Raw genomic sequence first — 22,339 nt, 5'->3', positions numbered from 1 at the left:
TTGAGTATTACTATGTATTAAGATGCGGCCAGTGCTTTATGTGCATGTTGTACCCACATTACTTATTGTATTACTCTCTATGCCTTTGCCTGCTTTTGTTTCCAAAACAGATGCCCAAACATTGCTGAGTCATGGTCCTCTTGTTCAGTGTGGAAACCTCATGTGGCTTTACACACAGGTGCTGACATCTCCTCAGGTCGTACACAACGCTGGACAGTCCTGACCTTTTACATCATAACGCTGTTTGTGTGAGTGTGTGCACGAAAAATCCTGGCATCACTTCAGACAAAGACTCCACACCCACGTCCATCTGATGAGTGGTCGGGATGATCCCCTCCGACTCTAGTCCACCCCTGCAATTCCCACTTTGAAGGAACACCTGCTTCCCCCCCACACATACACACACACACACACACACACACACACACACACACACACACACACACACACACAGGCACGTACTCACCTTTGCCCATTTAGTCAGTCACACATACACACCCGGCTCTCCACACTAGTTCCCGATAAGGGATATTGCTGGCAGATGACAAGTGTGAATGATTGCACGTACAAAAAGGTTTTAATTACGGGAGTTGAGGAGGCTGCAGATGCAAGGAAGTGATTGAGGAAGGCCGACAATGATGTCATACAGTCTGCAGAAACTGAGAGGCAAACATGTTTGCTAGCTTAAAAAATGTGAAAAATGTGAAAAATATTGCAGCAACAATGAGAAAAAAAATCCCGATTTTGTTAACTTTGGATAGAGTCAGGCTAACTGTTTCTATTCATTATTCTTTAAGCTGACTTCCTGTTAGCTCTTATTTAGTGTACAGATATATCAATCTTTTCATGAGCTTGAATCCTGAAATTACATCAGCTGGGGTTTTTCGGTGACAAGCAGTGGAAGCAATTATTCTTTTCATGACTGCCTTGTTCCAGCTCCACATTCTCCATTTGAATGCAATGAATGTGCAGCTCTAGTGGTTTGAGCACACCTCTGCACGCCTCTGCGCATCCTTTTTTACAGCCCTCAGGTGTTTCTCTCTCCGACCCCGCCTGTTATCTGAAGCGTATTTAAACCGCAGCAGACTCTCTGATCTGGCAGAGCAGCAGAGGCAGTGCAGCTTGATACTGAAGGTCAATAAAGCAGCTTTTCATCCTGAGAGCTTGGACACAAACAAGTGGACGATGGCTGGTGAACAACGCTTTGTGATGAGTGCCCGCATTATCGGAGCCGTCCACAGGGACTCACCAAAACTGAAGGTGAGTTAAGACCTCAATCGTTATTGATGTGAGGTTTTAAATCTCTCTGCTGTATTTGGGTTTGTGTGAAAAGTTTCTTGTCTCAAATCTTCTTCTTTTTTCTCCTTCCACAGATGTTCATGATATCTGTGTTGTGGTCTGACGAGACTGACGTTATTGTCTACAGGTCCTTCAAGGAATTCAAGAAATTGCATGTAAGACCAAAAAACCTCCCCATTGGTGTACTCAGTCTGCTGTTTATATTGTAGGAATAATAATTCATTAAGATGTGTTTTTTTTCTTCCAAACAGATGCAGCTGAAAAAGAGGTTCCCTCACATGAACCCTTTGACTAAAGACGACAGAGTGATCCCCAAATTTAAAGGTAAGATTATTTCAAAGGGTTGTTACAAGTTGTATTTAAATGGTCTCCTATAAGCATTTGTCTATGTGCAGCCATTAATTAGAGGAATAGCACATAAATCAGTTTAATATATTTTTACAAACATGGTTTATTTAGCGTGTGCCAATGGAAATGACATCTAGCTATTTCTAAGAAAAATGCTTCAAAATATAGTTATTATATCCATCTTCTTCTCCACAAATCTGGTATTAATCCTGAAACCATTTCCTCTCCTCTCTCCAGGGCAGGCCAGGAGGAACAGCCTCCAGCAGAAAGGATCCAAGCGATCCGTCCAACGCATGAAGTTCCTGGAGAGCTACTGCGACGAGCTGTTGAAGTGCGACCAAACTGTGACTCAGAGCTCCGTGGTTTTTCAGTTCTTCATGCCCAAAGACCACGACCTGCAGCCGGACTTCACCAAGAACAGGTATGTTGTCTTCTCAGTGTTTAGGTCAAGTCATGTGAGAGTTTAATAATAGTTATAGGACCTTAAATGACTGACTTCTCTCTCACACAGCATCATGATCCTGCTGTCTGATGATCTGCCAGATGGCTCAGCTGGAGGAGGCGGTGATGTGACGCGCCAGCATGCAGGCAGCGTCACTCACCCGTTTGTCACCCAGACTGTCCGCTGCGTGGCCGCTTACGAGACAAAGGACACCAAGAATCGTCCATTTAAGGTCTCTGTGGACGAGAAGCTGGATGTTTTGATTAAAGACCCTACAGGTCAGTGCTGAACTTCTTTCATGCAGTTGCTTCCTGAACATCAGCAACAAACTTGAGCTACCCCCAACTCATTTCTGTTATACTGAAAGTATGTTTTATTTCCTCTCCAGGTTGGTGGCTGGTGGAGAACGAGGATAAGCGTTTGGCTTGGTTTCCTGCTCCCTACCTGGAGTTATGGGAAGGAGAGGACGACGAGGACGATGATGATGCTGGATTCAAGCTTGCAGGTTTGTGTTACTTGTAGTCACAGTTGAATTTTAATGAGCAAGAATGAATGTAAGAAGAACTGATCTCATTGTACAAGATTGATGACTGACCTGAACCTTTGTAAGCCTGATATTGGATTAACATCATCTGACATTACTGTGAAAATCAATGGATGTCAGAAGGACCAACTTAATATTACTATATAAAGGGCTCTGATTGAAGGACGACCCTGCTCAGTGGTGAGCAGGGTCGTCCTTCAATCAGAGGATCAGCGGTTTGATCCCCGGCTCCACTAGCTCATGTTGATGTGTCCTTGGGTTTGCTCCCGTAGCTGTGCCTACGGTGTGTGAATGTTAGTTACTGCTGATGTGCAGGTGGCACCTTAGCTCCTCCCATCAGTGTATGAATGGGTGTGAATGGGTGAATTATGTAATGTAGTGTTAAAGTGCTTTGAGTAGTTGGAAGACTAGAAAAGTGCTGTACAAGTACAGGTCCATTTACCAATTACCATTTACTATGAAGGCTAGTCGTTACCTTGTTAAATGGTCTTTACCACTGGAAGTTAACATGCATCTATTCCTTTCTACTAAAACTCACTTTTATGAAGACAATATGTAACTGTACAGCAGTTCCTGAGCTTGTTTTCTTGTTTGTGACCTTTAGGTGCCCTGTACTGCGCAGTGAGGAGTTACTCAACTAAGAAGGATGACGAGGTGTCTGTGCCCATTGGCTCTGTGGTGGAAGTGCTGAGGAAGTCTGACAACGGCTGGTGGCTCATCAGGTTCAATGGCAAATCAGGTTACATCCCCTCCATGAACCTGAAACCATACAACAACCCCCGGGCAGGCCTTTACAGCCTGCAGAGAAAGCTTAACAGTTCCACTCTGAACCTGGCAACCAGCAGGGAACCTCAGGCTCCTCGTCCAATCAGCAGCAACAAAGAAAACAGCCCACGACGGGATTCTGAAGATCAGACAAAAGGAGAGCCCAGTGTGCCAGGGCGTCTCCAAAAGGCCCAATCTCTGGATGTCCTCTCTGAGAACTGGTCGCAAACACCGTCAGAGAGTGAGGCCTCAACCTCAAACGGCCGTACACGAAGCATGAGCAACACAAGCACCGAGAGCAGCTTCTCAGACTTCTCCTCAATCAGTGAATCATTGAGTCCCACAGGCAGTCCTATAGCCTCTTTCCAGCCTGGTTTCAGTGACAATGGGAGCAGCACCCCCGAACTCACTCTCTCTGACCGCCGCGGATCCAAATGGAGCTCTGACAGCTCAGCATCCTTCAGCTCCAAAGGCAGTGAGACGGCTTCAATCGCTCCCAGGGTGCCACCCAGACCAAAAACCGAGGAGATCCTGACCCGCTGCACCACCATGACCCGCAAGGCAGCCCTGGCCACCAAGACCCGGCTTCAGATTCAGCCAGAGTTGATCCACAGCCGCTAAGGAATCACCAGCCATTGATCTATGAAGTATTCATGGAACATATATAACCTGTTTGACCCCATAGGGTCTGTCAATCAAGTGTGTTTTGTGCAGCATTGTTTATATCTCTATTTGAAATGTTTGTCATAACACAGATTGAAGAAATAGTAACCGTGACAAGATAAATATATGTTGAAAACCACAAGATACCATAATAACAATAATGTAGCTTCAGTGAAGCATCAGAAGGAGCACCAACAAGAACATGTATGTGACATTCATCCAAGAGTAAACAAATATTCTCTCTAGCTTTGATACCACTTCAGGGATATGTGGTTGTTATACTAAACTGTATTTGATTTATCCTTCTTTACCATTCATCACAGTTTTTAAGACATAGAAATCAGTTCTGCAAGTTCAGAGCTTTTTGGTGATAAGAATTATTGTTAATCACCAAATTATCAAGCACTTTTTATTTGTGATATCATTCACAGCAGTAATTTAATGTTTATACTATGTTAGAGTTTATATGAGTAGACTGAATCCCAGTCTAAAGGCTTCTTGATCCATTTCCAAGGCAGTACAATGATGGGCGTGTCAGCAGACGAGAAAGGATTACCGGTTTCCTCACAGAACATACTCCTATTTAATTATTACCTTCCAATTTCTGTTTTGTTACTCATTGTATGGTCATTTATATTCATGTAGTGTATTTTAATCTGTTCACACTTTTCACATTAACATGACAATAAAGTCCTTGTTTAATGAATATGAATAGTAATTTTGTGTTAAAATGAATATCGAAGAGAAGAGTGGGTATGTATTTGGGTAACCGTAACTTTTCAAACATATATATAATAATAATAATATTAATATTAACAACAACAACTACAATGGTGCAGCAAGGTGCGTTGCTGTGAAGTGTCGTTAAAAAGATCAACAACAAGCAGCGATGTTGCTATATATATATATATATATATATATACTGGCTCAAAAATGGCGCATGACACACAATCGAGGCCAAAACACAAAGGTAAATTCACTAAGCTATCCTCCCGCTTAGCAACGGCATGGTACAGCAGTGAGTGTGCCAAACACACCGTCCCAAAAGAAAATCTATCAAAGTTAGCAGCAGCCTGTTTATGCTTCACTGTTTTCTGGCTGGGGGTCGGCGAGGCACTCAGCTGTGTTCTCCCTACCTGCTAGGGACCGGTTAAAGTGATGGGTAAGCAGGCAGTCAATGGCTGTATGAAACAGGTACCAACCATGAGATCCCGTAGCATGCAGCCATAACTACCCACCCAATATAATGTGCAGTTGCTGCGGCAGTATGTGAGATTGGCCGTGTACAAAAACAGAGGCGCACACTCACGCAGTTACGGACACATACAAGCACACACAAAATCAAATGCATTATCTCTCCTAGGGTTCCACCTGGCGGACATATTAATAATAATAACCTTTAATTAAATAGTGTCTTTTTTAACAAGATTCAAAAGGTGCTGCACGAAAGAAAGCAACAAACAGAAAAAGCGTCAAGTACTAGCGAAACTATGTACACTATGAGTCAAACTTCAGATAACACAAGCACAGATAAAATTATACCGTAAGATTGCATAAGATGAGGAATTAGAAAAATACGCTAAACAAAGACATTCAAAAGCCGATACAGAGCTAGCTAACCAGAGATCTTCAGTCTTGGGAGTCAAGAGGTCAATAATGTAACGTGGAGCACGACCATGAATGGGTTTGTTGGTTAAGAGCCAATAGAGGCCAGCTAAAATAGGACCAATATGTCTATATTTATACTAATACATATCCATATTTCCTGGATCCAGCTCACAGATGTGGAGATACACTCGGTTCCAGTTGTAAATGGTGCATGCCATTTTGGCAAATTTCAGCCTGAAAACAATATTCTAATGATAGCTAGAGAGACATCAAAACATTGGCGGCTTTTTTGCTTTACTAAGATAAGACAATATTATCTTAATTTTCTAACCTTTCATCAGAGGTAAATAGTGAGTTAATCTACCACCATAAATTGTTTTATAGTGCGTATTTACTGGCAACAACATCCACATCAATCAAATCTCTGAAAAATTATATATTGCCTCTTGTTGTTCCTGCCACAAACTCTGTGACCTGAAACTGAATCGTGCAATACATCATCACAGAATTAAATTTAGCCATTAAAGAATATTTGGTCAAATTAGCTAATTTGTGATCTGTGTTTGCTCAATAAAATGTGGCTATTTTCTTTGTTTTTTTTGTTTTTTACATGAAAATGAATAGGACTTTTATCATCATTCATTGCCACACAGTAAAAGGAAATAGATTTGGGAGTTGCAGGAAGTCCCGTGTTTACTTTATGATGAAGGATTATCGTCATAAAGGACGGATTTATAGTTATTCTGAGCAAAACAAGGAAACCTGAAGTGAATAATTAATCAAACACATGCTGCTGAGGAGAATATATGCCCTCTGATTAGATTTTTGTGTACTTTTGGTCTGTCAGTAATGTTATTACACACAGATCATACTTAACACTGCCAATACAGTACATATCACCTTAATGACCAGGAACATTCTCACGTTTCTTTTTTACTACATTTATTCTGCCCTACCATGAAGAAGATTTTTACATTTTGCAAATATTGCCTATTTTTATTGCTAATGGGACATTTCAAGTGTCCCAGTAAGTCATGACTGTGTGAGATTGAGCCAGCTTTACAAACCCAGGACCCTGACACTGTAGCAGCTAAATGGAATTCAGCCATTGTACATTTTATTATTTACACTTCAAAATATGACATTGGATTCAATTCAGTTTATTTTATATAGCCCAATATCACAAATTACGAATTTGCCTAAGAGGGCTTTACAATCTGTACACATACGACATCCCTGTACCAGGACCTCAAATCGAATCAGGAAAAACTCCCAAATAATAGAAAAAACCCTTTCACGGGGAAAAAAGGGAAGAAACCTTCAGGAGTATATGAAGGCAAGATAAGAGGTTTTATTCTGAAGGGGAACTTCTCTGTCTTGACCGGAAGTGTGACGTTTGACCCCGTCACCTTTGAAGATGGCCTTAAGCCAACCCAAGTGATGCTTTGTTTGACCCTGCGAATTACTAACATTTGAGGTGTTAAAGGCATGACTGACGACTAAATATAGGGAGTTGTAATGGGGATTAGCGTTCTCTTTTACTTTTTTTTTGGCTTAAACAGGCTAGACAGCAACTACACGGAGGAGATTTTGGAGATAGTGTGTTGGACTGTGGACGCTTTGTTTCAACCAGCCCCACGATCGTGAACGTATCATTGTCTATTATCTTTTGCCATTAAATATTGTTAATTTAAAACCATCGAATCCTGAAGTTCCTTGAGCCCGAGTAGCAAGAATCTTTTCAGTATCCTAAAACATCCGCCAGCAGCCTATATATAAGTGCTATTCTTAAATGAGGTGACTGTCTGCCTCCCGGACTGAAAGTGGAAGCTGGATCCATAAAAGAGGAGCTTGATAACTGAAGGCTCTGACTCCCATCCTAATTTTTAAGACTCTAGAAACCCTGGTCAAAGAGCCAATAGAGGCCAGCTAAAATAGGACCAATATGTCTATATTTATACTAATACATATCCATATTTCCTGGATCCAGCTCACAGATGTGGAGATACACTCGGTTCCAGTTGTAAATGGTGCATGCCATTTTGGCACAATTCAGCCTGAAAACAATATTCTAATGATAGCTAGAGAGACATCAAAACATTGGCGGCTTTTTTGCTTTACTAAGATAAGACAATATTATCTTAATTTTCTAACCTTTCATCAGAGGTAAATAGTGAGTTAATCTACCACCATAAATTGTTTTATAGTGCGTATTTACTGGCAACAACATCCACATCAATCAAATCTCTGAAAAATTATATATTGCCTCTTGTTGTTCCTGCCACAAACTCTGTGACCTGAAACTGAATCGTGCAATACATCATCACAGAATTAAATTTAGCCATTAAAGAATATTTGGTCAAATTAGCTAATTTGTGATCTGTGTTTGCTCAATAAAATGTGGCTATTTTCTTTGTTTTTTTTGTTTTTTACATGAAAATGAATAGGACTTTTATCATCATTCATTGCCACACAGTAAAAGGAAATAGATTTGGGAGTTGCAGGAAGTCCCGTGTTTACTTTATGATGAAGGATTATCGTCATAAAGGACGGATTTATAGTTATTCTGAGCAAAACAAGGAAACCTGAAGTGAATAATTAATCAAACACATGCTGCTGAGGAGAATATATGCCCTCTGATTAGATTTTTGTGTACTTTTGGTCTGTCAGTAATGTTATTACACACAGATCATACTTAACACTGCCAATACAGTACATATCACCTTAATGACCAGGAACATTCTCACGTTTCTTTTTTACTACATTTATTCTGCCCTACCATGAAGAAGATTTTTACATTTTGCAAATATTGCCTATTTTTATTGCTAATGGGACATTTCAAGTGTCCCAGTAAGTCATGACTGTGTGAGATTGAGCCAGCTTTACAAACCCAGGACCCTGACACTGTAGCAGCTAAATGGAATTCAGCCATTGTACATTTTATTATTTACACTTCAAAATATGACATTGGATTCAATTCAGTTTATTTTATATAGCCCAATATCACAAATTACGAATTTGCCTAAGAGGGCTTTACAATCTGTACACATACGACATCCCTGTACCAGGACCTCAAATCGAATCAGGAAAAACTCCCAAATAATAGAAAAAACCCTTTCACGGGGAAAAAAGGGAAGAAACCTTCAGGAGTATATGAAGGCAAGATAAGAGGTTTTATTCTGAAGGGGAACTTCTCTGTCTTGACCGGAAGTGTGACGTTTGACCCCGTCACCTTTGAAGATGGCCTTAAGCCAACCCAAGTGATGCTTTGTTTGACCCTGCGAATTACTAACATTTGAGGTGTTAAAGGCATGACTGACGACTAAATATAGGGAGTTGTAATGGGGATTAGCGTTCTCTTTTACTTTTTTTTTGGCTTAAACAGGCTAGACAGCAACTACACGGAGGAGATTTTGGAGATAGTGTGTTGGACTGTGGACGCTTTGTTTCAACCAGCCCCACGATCGTGAACGTATCATTGTCTATTATCTTTTGCCATTAAATATTGTTAATTTAAAACCATCGAATCCTGAAGTTCCTTGAGCCCGAGTAGCAAGAATCTTTTCAGTATCCTAAAACATCCGCCAGCAGCCTATATATAAGTGCTATTCTTAAATGAGGTGACTGTCTGCCTCCCGGACTGAAAGTGGAAGCTGGATCCATAAAAGAGGAGCTTGATAACTGAAGGCTCTGACTCCCATCCTAATTTTTAAGACTCTAGAAACCCTGGTCAAAGATAACGCCAAGATTCTTTACAGTGGTGTACAGGTCATTCATGTTTTTATGTCTTTAAGACATGCTTGAATTTTAGCCCTAACCTCACACCCAGGACATGGTCAAACCGTACACCCCAGCCCGTTCACTTCGCTCGGCTTCTGCCAATCTGCTTGTAGCTCCTTCACTTCGAGCTAAATCACGACTGTTTGCTGTGCTGGCTCCTCATTGGTGGAACGAGCTTCCCATTGACATCAGGACAGCAGAAAGTCTCTACATCTTCCGGCGCAAACTAAAAACACATCTTTTTCGACTATACCTTGAATAGGTAGCACTTAAATGCTGTAGTAGCACTTAAATGTCCCTTACCGATAGCACTTTAGTAGCACTTAAATGGCACTTACGGATAGTACTTTGTAGTTTAACTTTATTGAAGAAATTGTACTTGTTTGATTCTTGTTGTTCTGAGTTTGGACTCTCGGTTTAATGCACTTATTGTAAGTCGCTTTGGATAAAAGCGTCAGCTAAATGACATGTAATGTAATGTAATAGACACTTATACTTTGACCACACATCACTAGACTGCTTTACAAAGGCAGCTTCAGGGAGAAAATAGGAGGGAGCATGATGTCATTTCCAAGAAAAACAGACGTGGGTACATAAGATACATTTAACTTTTTCTGTTTCCTGGAGTGCATGAGGCACAAGTAATGCACTGCAGACATCAAACGCACGAGTGAAGTATGTGGAGGCATACAGATTGACCTTATTGGATCATGTTGGACACTGATTAATTTTGTTAATGGAAGGGACTGAGTGACTGCTTTAAAGTCTCACCAGGGTTCATCAACTTAAACATTGAATTAAATCACACTCACACGGTTATGGTTCAGCTTAGCTTGATTATATTTTCAGAAGTCGCGGGGCCATACTATGACAGCGGCGCATGCGGCTGCGGCCGCCAGCAGCTCCCATAAACTTCACTCCCATAAACTATGCTCCCGCTCAACATCAGCAAAACATCAGCTGATTGTTGATATCAGACCACTGTCTACATCAATGGAGATGAGGTAAAGCAAGTGAACAGTTTGTGGTTCCTGGCAATCAGCATAACTCAGAGCCGGACATGTTCATCATACATCTCCACCCAGGTTAGGAATTGTCATTGTCAACTTAATTATGAAAGCAACATTTCCAATGTGGCAAGTTCTTGTCAACTACTCCAGCGGAGCAATACAAATTGAGCATCTTGGCTGGAAACATTATCAACTGGCATGGAATGTGCACAAGCATATGCACGGCTGGGGCAGGGCAGACAATCACAGGGACAGGAAGTGCAGGGAAACAGAGGACACGAGCGACAAGGACTTCAAAATAAAACAGGAAACACGACAACACTCCTGATCCTGACATAACCCCCCCCTCAAGGGGCGGATTCCAGACGTCCCAACACAGTCCCCCAGGGTGGGTGGAGGGGAGCCGGAGGCGGGACCAAAAGCCTGGCAGAAGAAGTCCGGGGGACGGGACGGAGGACGACCACCAGGAGGACTGACCTGCTCCGGAGGACGGGCTGAAGGACGGCCACCAGGCAGATAGACCTGCTCCGGGGGACGGGCAGAAGGGCGACCACCAGGCGAACAGACGGGCTCCGGGGAAACCCCGGGAACAGAAGCCGGAAGCGGCCAGGGTGGCGACCGAACACAGAGAACCTGAGTCGGCCGGGGCGGAAAGGTGTGCTCAGCTGCTAAATTCCAATATGAGTTATTGTGTTGATATAACAACTATACAAAGACGTTTTACGATGAATAAACATCAGCTGAACCTGTCCTGGTAAGGCTTTAAAAAGAATACGTTTTTGTGCCTTTATTTATGCACGTAGGAATAGTATTGTCCATCTTTAGTAAATGCTACTGTACATTTCCCCTGATATCTAAAGCAATATTTACATACTTTTTGCTAAATAACTTGTGAACAGAGAGACCTTGTACAAGACTTGTTAATGGTGTGGAATCTTTTTAAATGTCTTTCTCCAATCATTTATTCATCCTTTTTTTTTCTCATTGAAAATGACAATATGCCAAATTTGGAAAACATTAAAATCTCATCCAAAGTGAGGCAGAATAATTTTTCTCAACGGTGGCTCTTTTTAACAATGCAGAATCTTGCATAGGAAACGTTCTGGAAAAATATAAACTTTGCTTGTGGACATCATGTGCTTTACTTCTCCTCAGATATTGTTTCACATGAAAAGAAAAAGAGCGTGGCACCAAATATAAATTGACATTACGGACTGATTAAATACATCTCGTGCCACCTGATTCCCGGTGACTGTGTGACGCACACACACATTCTTCTTTAGCGAAGATCATAAAAGGCTGTAATTGCATAAGCTAGTCTGACTACGTCATCGTTCATGTCAAAATTGTATTCGGTTGTGACAAGTGGCACGTATGCACGTGCAGTACATGTTTCAAAATGAAACAAGGTCAAAAAGGTCATTCTCCTGCATGATCTCTCATTAAAATACACAACATGTCCACAATAGTAAAATCTCAATCAAAGTGAGGCAGAATAATAATTCTCTCTTTAACATCTGAACGCATAATCTTGAATAGGAAACCTTCTGTTGAAATATAAACTTTTCCTGCGCTTATGGACATCAAATGTTTTACTTCTCAGATATTTTTTCCCATGAAAAGTAAAAGAGTGTGGCACCAAATATAACGGAGGGAATGATGGTAGTGTACAGTTTGATCTGTGTATAATACAATTTGTAACGTGTTCAAAAATACTAACTGACAAAAAGTAACACTTCCCTGAAGGTTCCCGGTTACTGTATGACACACACACACACACACACACACACACGCACACACAAACAGTGATTAAACAATAAAACTGCTTCGGCCATTGTAAAAAGTCAGCCTTTAATCTAATCAGCGGCACGGGTTAGATTAATTATTCACCTTGGGTTTGTCTTTCTTACAGTAACACAATAAATCCTTTCTTTACCACAATAATGCCCCTCTTGAAGTAAACAAAGGAGTTACCGTGAACCCTATACCCCCTTTAACTGTGTGGAAATTAATGATGGTTGAGATAGTTAAAAAAAACATGCCACCTTTTATCTACTTACTAAATATTTTTTATTACGGTTGCGGTTAGCTTAGTTTAGGACACATGCGATTAACGATGCAATGTTCAGGTTTTAAACGTAAAGCTAACTTTTTCTTAACAATTGTACACACAAAGAAAATAAACCCCGTTCTGTCATAACCATCAAATAAAAGAAATTAAAACATTCATTATCCAAAATTACCACACGCAACAACATCACATGTGGTCAAAAACGGTGTGCTCCTGCCAATCTAGCAACACCTGGCCCTCTTGATCCTCCTGATTATATTGGTCCCAATTGACAGCGGCACTACGTCCCCTAGTGGTAGCGTATCAAAATGATATATGGTCAAAATGTTTGCACACCTAGACTTCCTGCTTCATCATTTAAGAATACATTATGTTTCATATATAGCAAGTTAAATCTTAAAAGGTGGTGGTGACGCTGTGATTGTAGAAGGGAGCAGAGCCAGCTACAAGTATTTTCTACTGTATGTCAACAGTGTCTGAAAAAATTATACTCAAATGTTGCAGTTAAAACACAAATTTGCCATAATGCATGCACACCTCCTGAAACAGACACAGACAGTCATAGAGGCTGCGCTTCCTGAAGCAGCTGAAGAATGATGCAAGACAATGATGTTGCACTAAACTACCACCATTGAGTCCATCCTCACCTCCTCCATCACCATCTGGCGGGTGGAGTTTCACCACCTGCACTTTTTTGAGAGACGTATTTTAACGTAATTCTGTTTATTTTTAAAGATTCTTCTACTATTGCACTGTGTTTATTGTGATGCACCAATCACCAAGCTAAATCCCTTGTACTGTATGTGCAAACGTACTTGGCAATAAAATGATTGTGATTCATGAATACAGAAAAAAACTGCTGTATTTCTTGGGAGCACTCGGATGAATTCACGTGGAGTTCCACCACCATTTTCAAAAAGGGGGACTATCGCACTACTCAGCCTCCCGGGGAAAGCTTATGCCAAGGTGCTGGAAAGGAGGCTCAGACCGTTTGTCGAACCTCAGATTCAAGACGAGCAGTGGGGATTCCGTCCCAGTCGTGGAACCGTGGACCAGCTCTTTACTCTGGCAAGACTACTGGAGGGGTCCGTGCTTTGTGGACTTGGAGAAGGCTTTCGACCGGGTGGGGGTGCTGCGGGAGTATGGGGTGCCGGACTCGTTTCAACGGGCTATCCGGTCTCTGTACCTGCAGTAAGAGCTGCGTTCGCATTCTCGGCATTAAGTCAGACACGTTCTGGTGGGTGTTGGCCTCAGCCAGGGCTGCCCTTTACCACTGGTCCTGTTAGTGATTTTCATAGCTACAGCCGTGGGGGTGGAGAACGTTGGGTTCTCGGGTCTCGGTATCGCCTCTCTGCTGTTTTCAGATGATGTGGTCCTGTTGTCCTCCTCCTCAGAGAGACGGTAAGGAGCTCGGAAATCAGGAGGGAACTTGGAGTTGAGGCGCTAATCCTTCGTGTCGAAATGAGGAGTCCACTGAGGTGGTTCGGGCATCTATCTAATTCGGATGAGTCCTTGACGCCTCCCATTAGAGGTTTTCCATGCAGATCCAACTGGGAAGTCCCAGGTCACGCTGGAGGGATTATAATTCCAATATGGCCTGAGAACACCTCGGATCCCCCAGAATGAGGTAGCTAAGCGGCTGAAAATTGATGGGTGGATACTTGTGCTTTTACTTGACTGTTGTTTTTAATGTTTGTTGCAGCACCTTGAAACCTCGTTAAAAAAAGGACACTATATGAATAAAGATTGTTATCGATAGTACGTTTGGCTATTTATCCCCACGAAAAGTGAACACAAATCCACACCAAAAAAAAAAAGGAATGTGGCCAGAGATGTACAAATCATTACCTCTGGCTTGTGCAGCAGAGTGCATTCAGATGATTATTATTGTTTTGTTCATAGCCCGTCATCTGACCATAGTCAGCCAAAATTGTCATACGTTTTGGAATTGAAGTGTTGGGATTTCGGAGATAGGTAATAATGTCATCTACGAAAAGTCCTATTACATGTTCCTCCTTTTCTATATTGTTACCTTTCACCCCTTTGTTTTGTCTGAGGCGTGCTGCTAACATTTGGTCATTTAAGGTGTTCTCCATTTGTTTTTTTAATTATTTTATCTGGTTTGGCACTCCTTTGTCCCCCTCTTTTTGTTGTTGTGTCTCTAGTTTTCTCAATGCTTTATGTAATACAAGAAGTTCTGTAAATTTGAATTTATTGACATGTTTATGGGAAACTTACAAGCTGCATTGTGAACAGGTTATAATGCAGCACATACTGTACATCAATGGACAACAATATACATAGTCATGAGATAAGCAACCAAATAATCAATATATAATAAATAAGAACATGTTCTGAAAGGGAACTGGTAATCCTTTCCCGTCTGCTAGCAGCTTGTTTGACACATTTCAATGCCTTCATTTGGAAGTGGATCAAGAAGCCTTCACACCGGAGTACAGTTTAGTGTAAATATTTAACCTCTTCAACTTCAGCAATCTTAAACTTAAATGAACCCTTAAGTGGCTTCAAACCGAGACAGAATATTTATTTTACTTTTGGATGACAATTTATTTTCTCGTTTGTGCTTCTTCTGACGCTTCACTGAAGCTACATTATTGTTATTATGCATATCTTGTGGTTTTCAACCTATCTATAGGTTACTATCTCTTACATTTCTGGTATTAGAAACAACTTTAAATAGAGATATAAACAATGCTGCACAAAACACACTTGATTGACAGACCCTATGGGGTCAAACAGGTTATATATGTCCCATGAATACTTCATAGATCAATGGCTGGTGATTCCTTAGCGGCTGTGGATCAACTCTGGCTGAATCTGAAGCCGGGTCTTGGTGGCCAGGGCTGCCTTGCGGGTCATGGTGGTGCAGCGGGTCAGGATTTCCTCGGTTTTTGGCCTGGGTGGCATCCTGGGAGCCGTCTCACTTCCTGTGGAGCTCACAGATCCAGAGCTGTCAGAGCTTGTGTTGGATACATGTTGGTCGTAGAAACTGAGATCAGGGCTGCTGCTCCCATTGTCACTGAAACCAGGCTGGAAAGAGGCTGTAGGACTGCCTGTGGGAATCGATGATTCACTGCTTGGGGAGAAGCCTGAGGTTGAGGCGTCACTCTCCATCTGTGTTTGCGACCAGTTCTCAGAGAGGACATCCAGAGATCGAGCCTTTTGTAGACGCCCTGGCACACTGGGCTCTCCTCTTGTCTGACCTAGAGAACCCCGTCGTGGGCTGTTTTCTTTGTTTGTGCCGGGTGGACGAGGAGCCTGAGGTTCCCTGCTGGTTGCCAGGTTCAGAGTGGAACTGTGCAGCTTTCTCTGCAGGCTGTAAAGGCCTGCCCGGGGATTGTTGTATGGTTTCAAGTTCATGGAGGGGATGTAACCTGATTTGCCATTGAACCTGATGAGCCACCAGCCGTTGTCAGACTTCCTCAGCACTTCCACCACAGAGCCAATGGGCACAGACACCTCGTCATCCTTCTTAGTTGAGTAACTCCTCACTGCGCAGTACAGGGCACCTAAAGGTCACAAACAAGACAACAAGCTCAGGAACTGCTGTACAGTTACATATTGTCTTCATAAAAGTGAGTTTTAGTAGAAAGGAATAGATGTATGTTAACTTCCAGTGGTAAAGACCACTTAACAGTGTTGGTTGTTTGTAACGACTAGCCTTCATTGTAATATGAAGTTGGTCCTTCTGACATCCATTGATTTTCACAGTAATGTCAGATGATGTTAATCCAATATCAGGCTTACAAAGGTTCAGTTCAGTCATCAATCTTGTACAATGAGATCAGTTCTTCTTACATTCATTCTTGCTCATTAAAATTCAACTGTGACTACAAGTAACACAAACCTGCAAGCTTGAATCCAGCATCATCATCGTCCTCGTCGTCCTCTCCTTCCCATAACTCCAGGTAGGGAGCAGGAAACCAAGCCAAACGCTTATCCTCGTTCTCCACCAGCCACCAACCCGGAGAGGAAATAAAACATACTTTCAGTATAACAGAAATGAGTTGGGGGTAGCTCAAGGTTGTTGCTGATGTTCAGGAAGCAACTGCATGAAAGAAGTTCAGCACTGACCTGTAGGGTCTTTAATCAAAACATCCAGCTTCTCGTCCACAGAGACCTTAAATGGACGATTCTTGGTGTCCTTTGTCTCGTAAGCGGCCACGCAGCGGACAGTCTGGGTGACAAACGGGTGAGTGACGCTGCCTGCATGCTGGCGCGTCACATCACCGCCTCCTCCAGCTGAGCCATCTGGCAGATCATCAGACAGCAGGATCATGATGCTGTGTGAGAGAGAAGTCAGTCATTTAAGGTCCTAGAACTATTATTAAACTCTCACATGACTTGACCTAAACACTGAGAAGACAACATACCTGTTCTTGGTGAAGTCCGGCTGCAGGTCGTGGTCTTTGGGCATGAAGAACTGAAAAACCACGGAGCTCTGAGTCACAGTTTGGTCGCACTTCAACAGCTCGTCGCAGTAGCTCTCCAGGAACTTCATGTGTTGGACGGATCGCTTGGATCCTTTCTGCTGGAGGCTGTTCCTCCTGGCCTGCCCTGGAGAGAGGAGAGGAAACGGTTTCAGGATTAATACCAGATTTGCAGAGAAGAAGATGAATATTAAACTATTTTGTGTGCTATTCCTCTAATTAATGGCTGCACATAGACATATGCTTATAGAAGACCATTTAAATACAACTTGTAACAACCCGTTGAAATAATCTTACCTCTAAATTTGGGGATCACTCTGTTGTTTTTCCTGAAAGGGTTCATTTGAGGGAACCTCTTTTTCAATTGCATCTAGTTGGAAGAAGAAGAAAACATTTTAATTCATTATTATTCCTACAATATAAACAGCAGACTGAGTACACCAATGGGGAGGTTTTTTGTTCTTACATGCAATTTCTTGAATTCCTTGAAGGACCTGTAGACAATAACGTCAGTCTCATCAGACCACAACACAGATATCATGAACATCTGTGGAAGGAGAAAAAAAAGAAGATTTGAGACAAGAAACCTTTCACACGAACCCAAATACAGCAGAGAGATTTAAAACCTCACATCAATAACGATTGAGGTCTTAACTCACCTTCAGTTTTGGTGAGTCCCTGTGGACGGCTCCGATAATGCGGGCACTCATCACAAAGCGTTGTTCACCAGCCATCGTCCACTTGTTTGTGTAAAAAAGCTGCTTTATTGACCTTCAGTATCAAGCTGCACTGCCTCTGCTGCTCTGCCAGACTAGAGAGTCTGCTGTGGTTTATATACGCTTCAGATATTAGAGGCAGAGTAAATGACATGCAGAGGCGTGGTCAGTGCAGCTGGATCTTCTGGTATTCAAATTTGCCTCAAAGTGAGAGGTCATGCAGGAGAATGTAGTAAAGCACATTATTGCTTTCTTTCCGTAAATGAAAAAGCCAAACAATGTCTTCTGACCTACTTCTCATTTCAGTGACATCATATTGAGGATAAAGTATTATAAAATGTTGACATGAATGATGACGTAGTCAGACTAGCTTATGCAACTACAGAATTTTATGATCTTCTCTGAAGAAAGAATGTATTGTGTTACTGTGAGAAAGACAGGGATGAGGAACTAATCAGACAGGTGCTTCTGATCAGAAAAGACGCCCTCTGATTCGACTAATGGGAAACCTTTTACAATCACCAAACCAGTTCTTTGTTATACTACTCATAATATGTGTGTGTGTGTGTGTGTGTGTGTGTGTGTGTGTGTGTGTGTGTGTGTGTGTGTGTGTGTGTGTGTGTGCGTGTGAGCGTATGTGTGTGGGTGTATGTGTGACAGTCACCGGAAATCATCAGGAAGTGGCACGAGATGTAGTTCTTAGTCAGACCAGAAACTTTCCCAAAGTTTATATTTGGTGCCACGCTTTTTTTCTTTTCATGTGAAACAAGATTTGATTAGATTAGATATATATTTTATTCATCCCCACGGGGAAATCTGTTTGTAACAGCAGCAGGCATGTTTACAATAAAATAAAATAGCAGGGCATATTAAATTTAAGAATTTAAATAATAAAGGAAATTAAAAATGTAAATTAAAATTGAATTTGCGAAGTGTATAAAGTGTATCTAAGTGATATACATATATAAAGTATATACTTTATACATATCACTTTCACTTTTCAGTCTATATATATATATATATATATATATATATATATATATATATATATATATATATGTATGTATATAAGTGAAAGCGGTGCAAGGGTCATTGATGTTGATTCAATTTGAGGAGGGTCTGGCCAGAGGTGATATATTATAATGTCTTATTGCAGTTGGCACGAATGTTCTCCTGTATCAGGAACGTTCTCCTGTCTCTGTCTTTGTGACAACGGAGGTGAAGCAGTCTGTTGGAGAACGTGCTCCGCTGTCCCTGCAGTATAGGTGGAGAGGGTGGTCCGGGTTCTCCAATATGGACAATACTTTCTTCAGTGTCCTCCTCTCCACCACTTTTTCTGGATAGTCCAGTTTGCAGCCAATGATGGAGCCGGCCTTCCTCACCAGTTTAGTGAGTGTGTTGGTGTCTCCAGCTCCAATGCTGCTCCCCAGCAGACTACGGAGAAGTACAGAGCAATGGTCCAACAGACTGGTAGAACATCTCCAACATCTTGCTGCACACATCGAAGGATCGAAGTTTCCTCAAGAAAAAGAGTTGACTCCTCCCCTTCTTGTACACAGCGTTGATGTTGGCTTTCCAGTTCAGTCTGTTGTCGATGGAGACACTCGGGAACCTTTACTCTTCCACCATGGCCACATCCTCTCCCAGAACTCTCAGCGATGTGGAGCCGTCGTCTTCCTCCTGAAGTCCACCATCTCTCTGGTCTTGGCCACGTTCAGAAGCAGCTGATTTCTACCGGCCCGCTCCACAAAGTCATCCACTGACTACCTCACTGCCTGTGAGGTAGTCAGTGATCCAGGAGACGGTAGACGCGTTGACCCCCACCACCCCGAGCTTCTCACTCAGTAGCAGTGGTTGGATGGTGTTGAATGCACTGGAGGAGTCAAAGGAGGGCAGTGGTAAATTCACCAGTGATAGCCACAAATGCACCAGGATGTTGACTCAGCACTCCAGACATAGTAGAGTGGATGGTGTCCACTGCTTCCTATGCGTCTATAATGGTGGACGTGAAATCCCTAGCAAATAATACGGACGCATCCCCACTGCAAACAGTTCAATGTTCAGGCTACAGAAGTGTTCCTTCACACACACGTAGTCGAGATTGCGCCATCTCTCGTTCACATTCACTGCAATCCGTCACCACTCCTCTTACCGCTCTGTATAGCGTCTCTGTCCGCCCGAACACTCCTGGAGCCAGGAATTGGTGCACTGTTCTAAAGAAGAATGTGTGTGTCACACAGTCTCCGGGAATCATCAGGAAGTGGCACAAGATACATCTAGCCAGTAAGTAATGTCACTCACAGGTAACACTGTACACAGTCATCACTTTTATGTGACCAGAAACTTTCCCAAAGTTTATATTTGGTGCCATACTCTTTTCCTTTTCATGTGAAACAATATCTGAGGAGAAGTAAAGCACATGATGTCCACAAGCACAGGAAAAGTTTATATTTCTATCGAGAGTTTCCTATTCAAGATTGTGCATTCAGATGTTGAAGAGCCTCCCTTGAGAAACATTTTCCCATAATTATTCTCACTTTGATCGAGATTTTACTATTGTTGAAGTTCTGTGTATTTTCATTCTTAATGGGAAAGCAAAAGATTAAGAAAAACATTGGAGAAAGAAATCTTTAAAAAAATGCCGCACAACTAAAATGACTAACACCTTATAGGTTATAGATATTGTTTTTGTAGGAAAAGCACAAGAGTTAAAATAACAATAACGATGGCTCTTTTCTACTCAAGTGTCCCGGTAAGTCACTGAAGCAGAAAAATGGAATTCAGCCATCATTCATTATGCCATTATGATTTAAATCTGTGTTTTTCATTGAACAAGTATTGTACCCAAAAGTTATTTCACAACAAGAAGACAAATAATGCTTTAGATATGAGGGGAAATGTTATCAGTAGCTTTTACTAAAGATGTTTTCATTTATTATTTATTTAGAAAACCTATGGTGGCCTAATGGTCTAAGATGCATAAATAAATGCCAATTAGGCAAAAGCTAAATATTTTCTTTGTTTTGTTATTGCTTTTACAGAAACGAGTAGGTCAACTAATGTCACTGATGTTACTTCCAAGACTTCAGTACATAATAGATCCATTGTAGCAGTTGTTTTGTCTCCTGGAGTATATGATTACCAGTAATGCATCGCCACATCATACTCATGAGGGAAATATGTGGAGGCATACAGAACATGAGCCAATAATTCACCTCATTGGCTCATGTTCAACACTGGCTTGACGTCTTGTTGACAGGCTCTGACATGTATACCTATCACAGTGATAATTCATCCTCTTATCCTCTTAAATCTGGAAGTCTTCCAGAATATGTGAGACAGGCCTCAACTCTGACAATGTTTAAATCCAGGGTGAAAACGGTTCTATTTGACAACTGAAAGTATTTTATATGCACTCTTCGCTTTTAATATAATTAATATATTATTATTCTTATGTTTTTATGGAATGATTTTATTTGCCTTTTTGGATTTTATGTAGCTGTAAAGCACTTTGAATTGCCTTGTGTATGAATTGTGCTCTATAAATAAACTTGCCTTGCCTTATACTTTCAGCATATTGGCAGTTCAAACTTATAAACTACAGCCCCCTCAATAAGCATTTAAATGATAATCACTTATATAAAGTAGTACATATTATAGTATGTAAGATGATGTTGTTGGTGATTTAAATGATAAATGCCATTTTATTCAAGTCCATCTGAAAACATGACTGACATGGCAATACAGTACAATGTTCTCAAAGGACATGGCTACTAACATGATGATGATCTTAAGAATATGACGCATTGCTGCCTTCCTCTTATACTTTCAGCATATTGGCAATTCAAACTTATAAACTACAGCCCCCTGAATAAGCATTCATTCATGTTGCTGTTACGCAGCCCTCCCCATCTCCGCCCAGTCTTCGCGGATCACCACCAGGTCTGGACTCCACGGGGGGGGGGTCTATCTCGATGCTGATCGGAGCAGTCGGCCCTCAATTTCAAATCTCCCCATAGAGTCCAAGCGCCAAAGACTCTGAGGCTTTATCATTTCATATCATCTGTTAACTAGCATGTATGGTTTCTTCATCTAACTGGTCTCTCCCTGGTTGAACCATCTTCGGTCTTCACCAGGGTGGGATGGACCACCTTTAAACCGTGATCAAATCAACGGGTGAGATCGACTAACATTGTTTTTCTAGTGAGCCGGCTTTCAGTGAGCAGTGTCGGGAGAAAACTATGCTTAATAGCACCCCTAGTGATAGCTACTATGCATTACAATGTGTGTAACAGGTTAAAATGTCCAGCCAACGAAGTAACATTGAATGTAGAAGTAAATTAAAGCTGCAAGCAGCGATGTGCGGGTCCTCGTCCCTCCTCCACGTCGGGGGTAGACTACTGGCTGGACGCCGGCTCACGTGGCCGAGAATGTCTGCGACCGTCGGAGTAAGTGTCTGTGAGTTAGACGTTTTTTCCTGCATGGAGCGATGCTGGAAATTATACTAGTCGTCACGAGGACCCTAATAAAAGGCTCCAGTCCTGTGTACCTAGACCTGTTAACCCTATCTGTTGTACTATTATAAACTGTGTGCATATCTTTATCATGCACTTTAAACTCTGTCTTTAAGAATGATTGTAAA

At 41.7% G+C, this 22,339-nt stretch overlaps 2 protein-coding genes across 2 annotated transcripts; one reads left to right on the top strand and one right to left on the bottom strand.

The window, feature by feature from the left end:
• The first annotated feature begins 963 nt into the window (after window positions 1–963).
• Window positions 964–4,763, top strand: LOC117748666 (NADPH oxidase organizer 1-like). Its single transcript, XM_034558639.1, has 7 exons — window positions 964–1,260; window positions 1,374–1,454; window positions 1,551–1,623; window positions 1,885–2,068; window positions 2,159–2,367; window positions 2,478–2,594; window positions 3,238–4,763. The coding sequence occupies exons 1-7, from the start codon at window positions 1,186–1,188 to the stop codon at window positions 4,017–4,019; spliced, it is 1,521 nt and encodes a 506-aa protein (XP_034414530.1). The 5' UTR covers window positions 964–1,185; the 3' UTR covers window positions 4,020–4,763.
• Window positions 4,764–14,725: 9,962 nt separating this feature from the next.
• On the bottom strand, window positions 14,726–17,923 carry LOC117748705 (NADPH oxidase organizer 1-like). The gene is made up of 7 exons (XM_034558716.1): window positions 17,641–17,923; window positions 17,448–17,528; window positions 17,279–17,351; window positions 16,925–17,108; window positions 16,626–16,834; window positions 16,399–16,515; window positions 14,726–16,060 (listed from the first exon to the last, which is right to left on the bottom strand). Exons 1-7 carry the CDS (start codon window positions 17,713–17,715, stop codon window positions 15,339–15,341), a joined length of 1,461 nt encoding a protein of 486 aa, XP_034414607.1. The 5' UTR covers window positions 17,716–17,923; the 3' UTR covers window positions 14,726–15,338.
• Window positions 17,924–22,339: the final 4,416 nt, after the last annotated feature.

This window comes from Cyclopterus lumpus, chromosome 19, assembly GCF_009769545.1.
Source record: "Cyclopterus lumpus isolate fCycLum1 chromosome 19, fCycLum1.pri, whole genome shotgun sequence".
NCBI classification, from domain to species: Eukaryota; Metazoa; Chordata; class Actinopteri; order Perciformes; family Cyclopteridae; genus Cyclopterus; species Cyclopterus lumpus.
The sequence above is the reverse complement of the archived record's forward strand: the minus strand, read 5'-3'. Positions and strand labels throughout refer to the sequence as shown.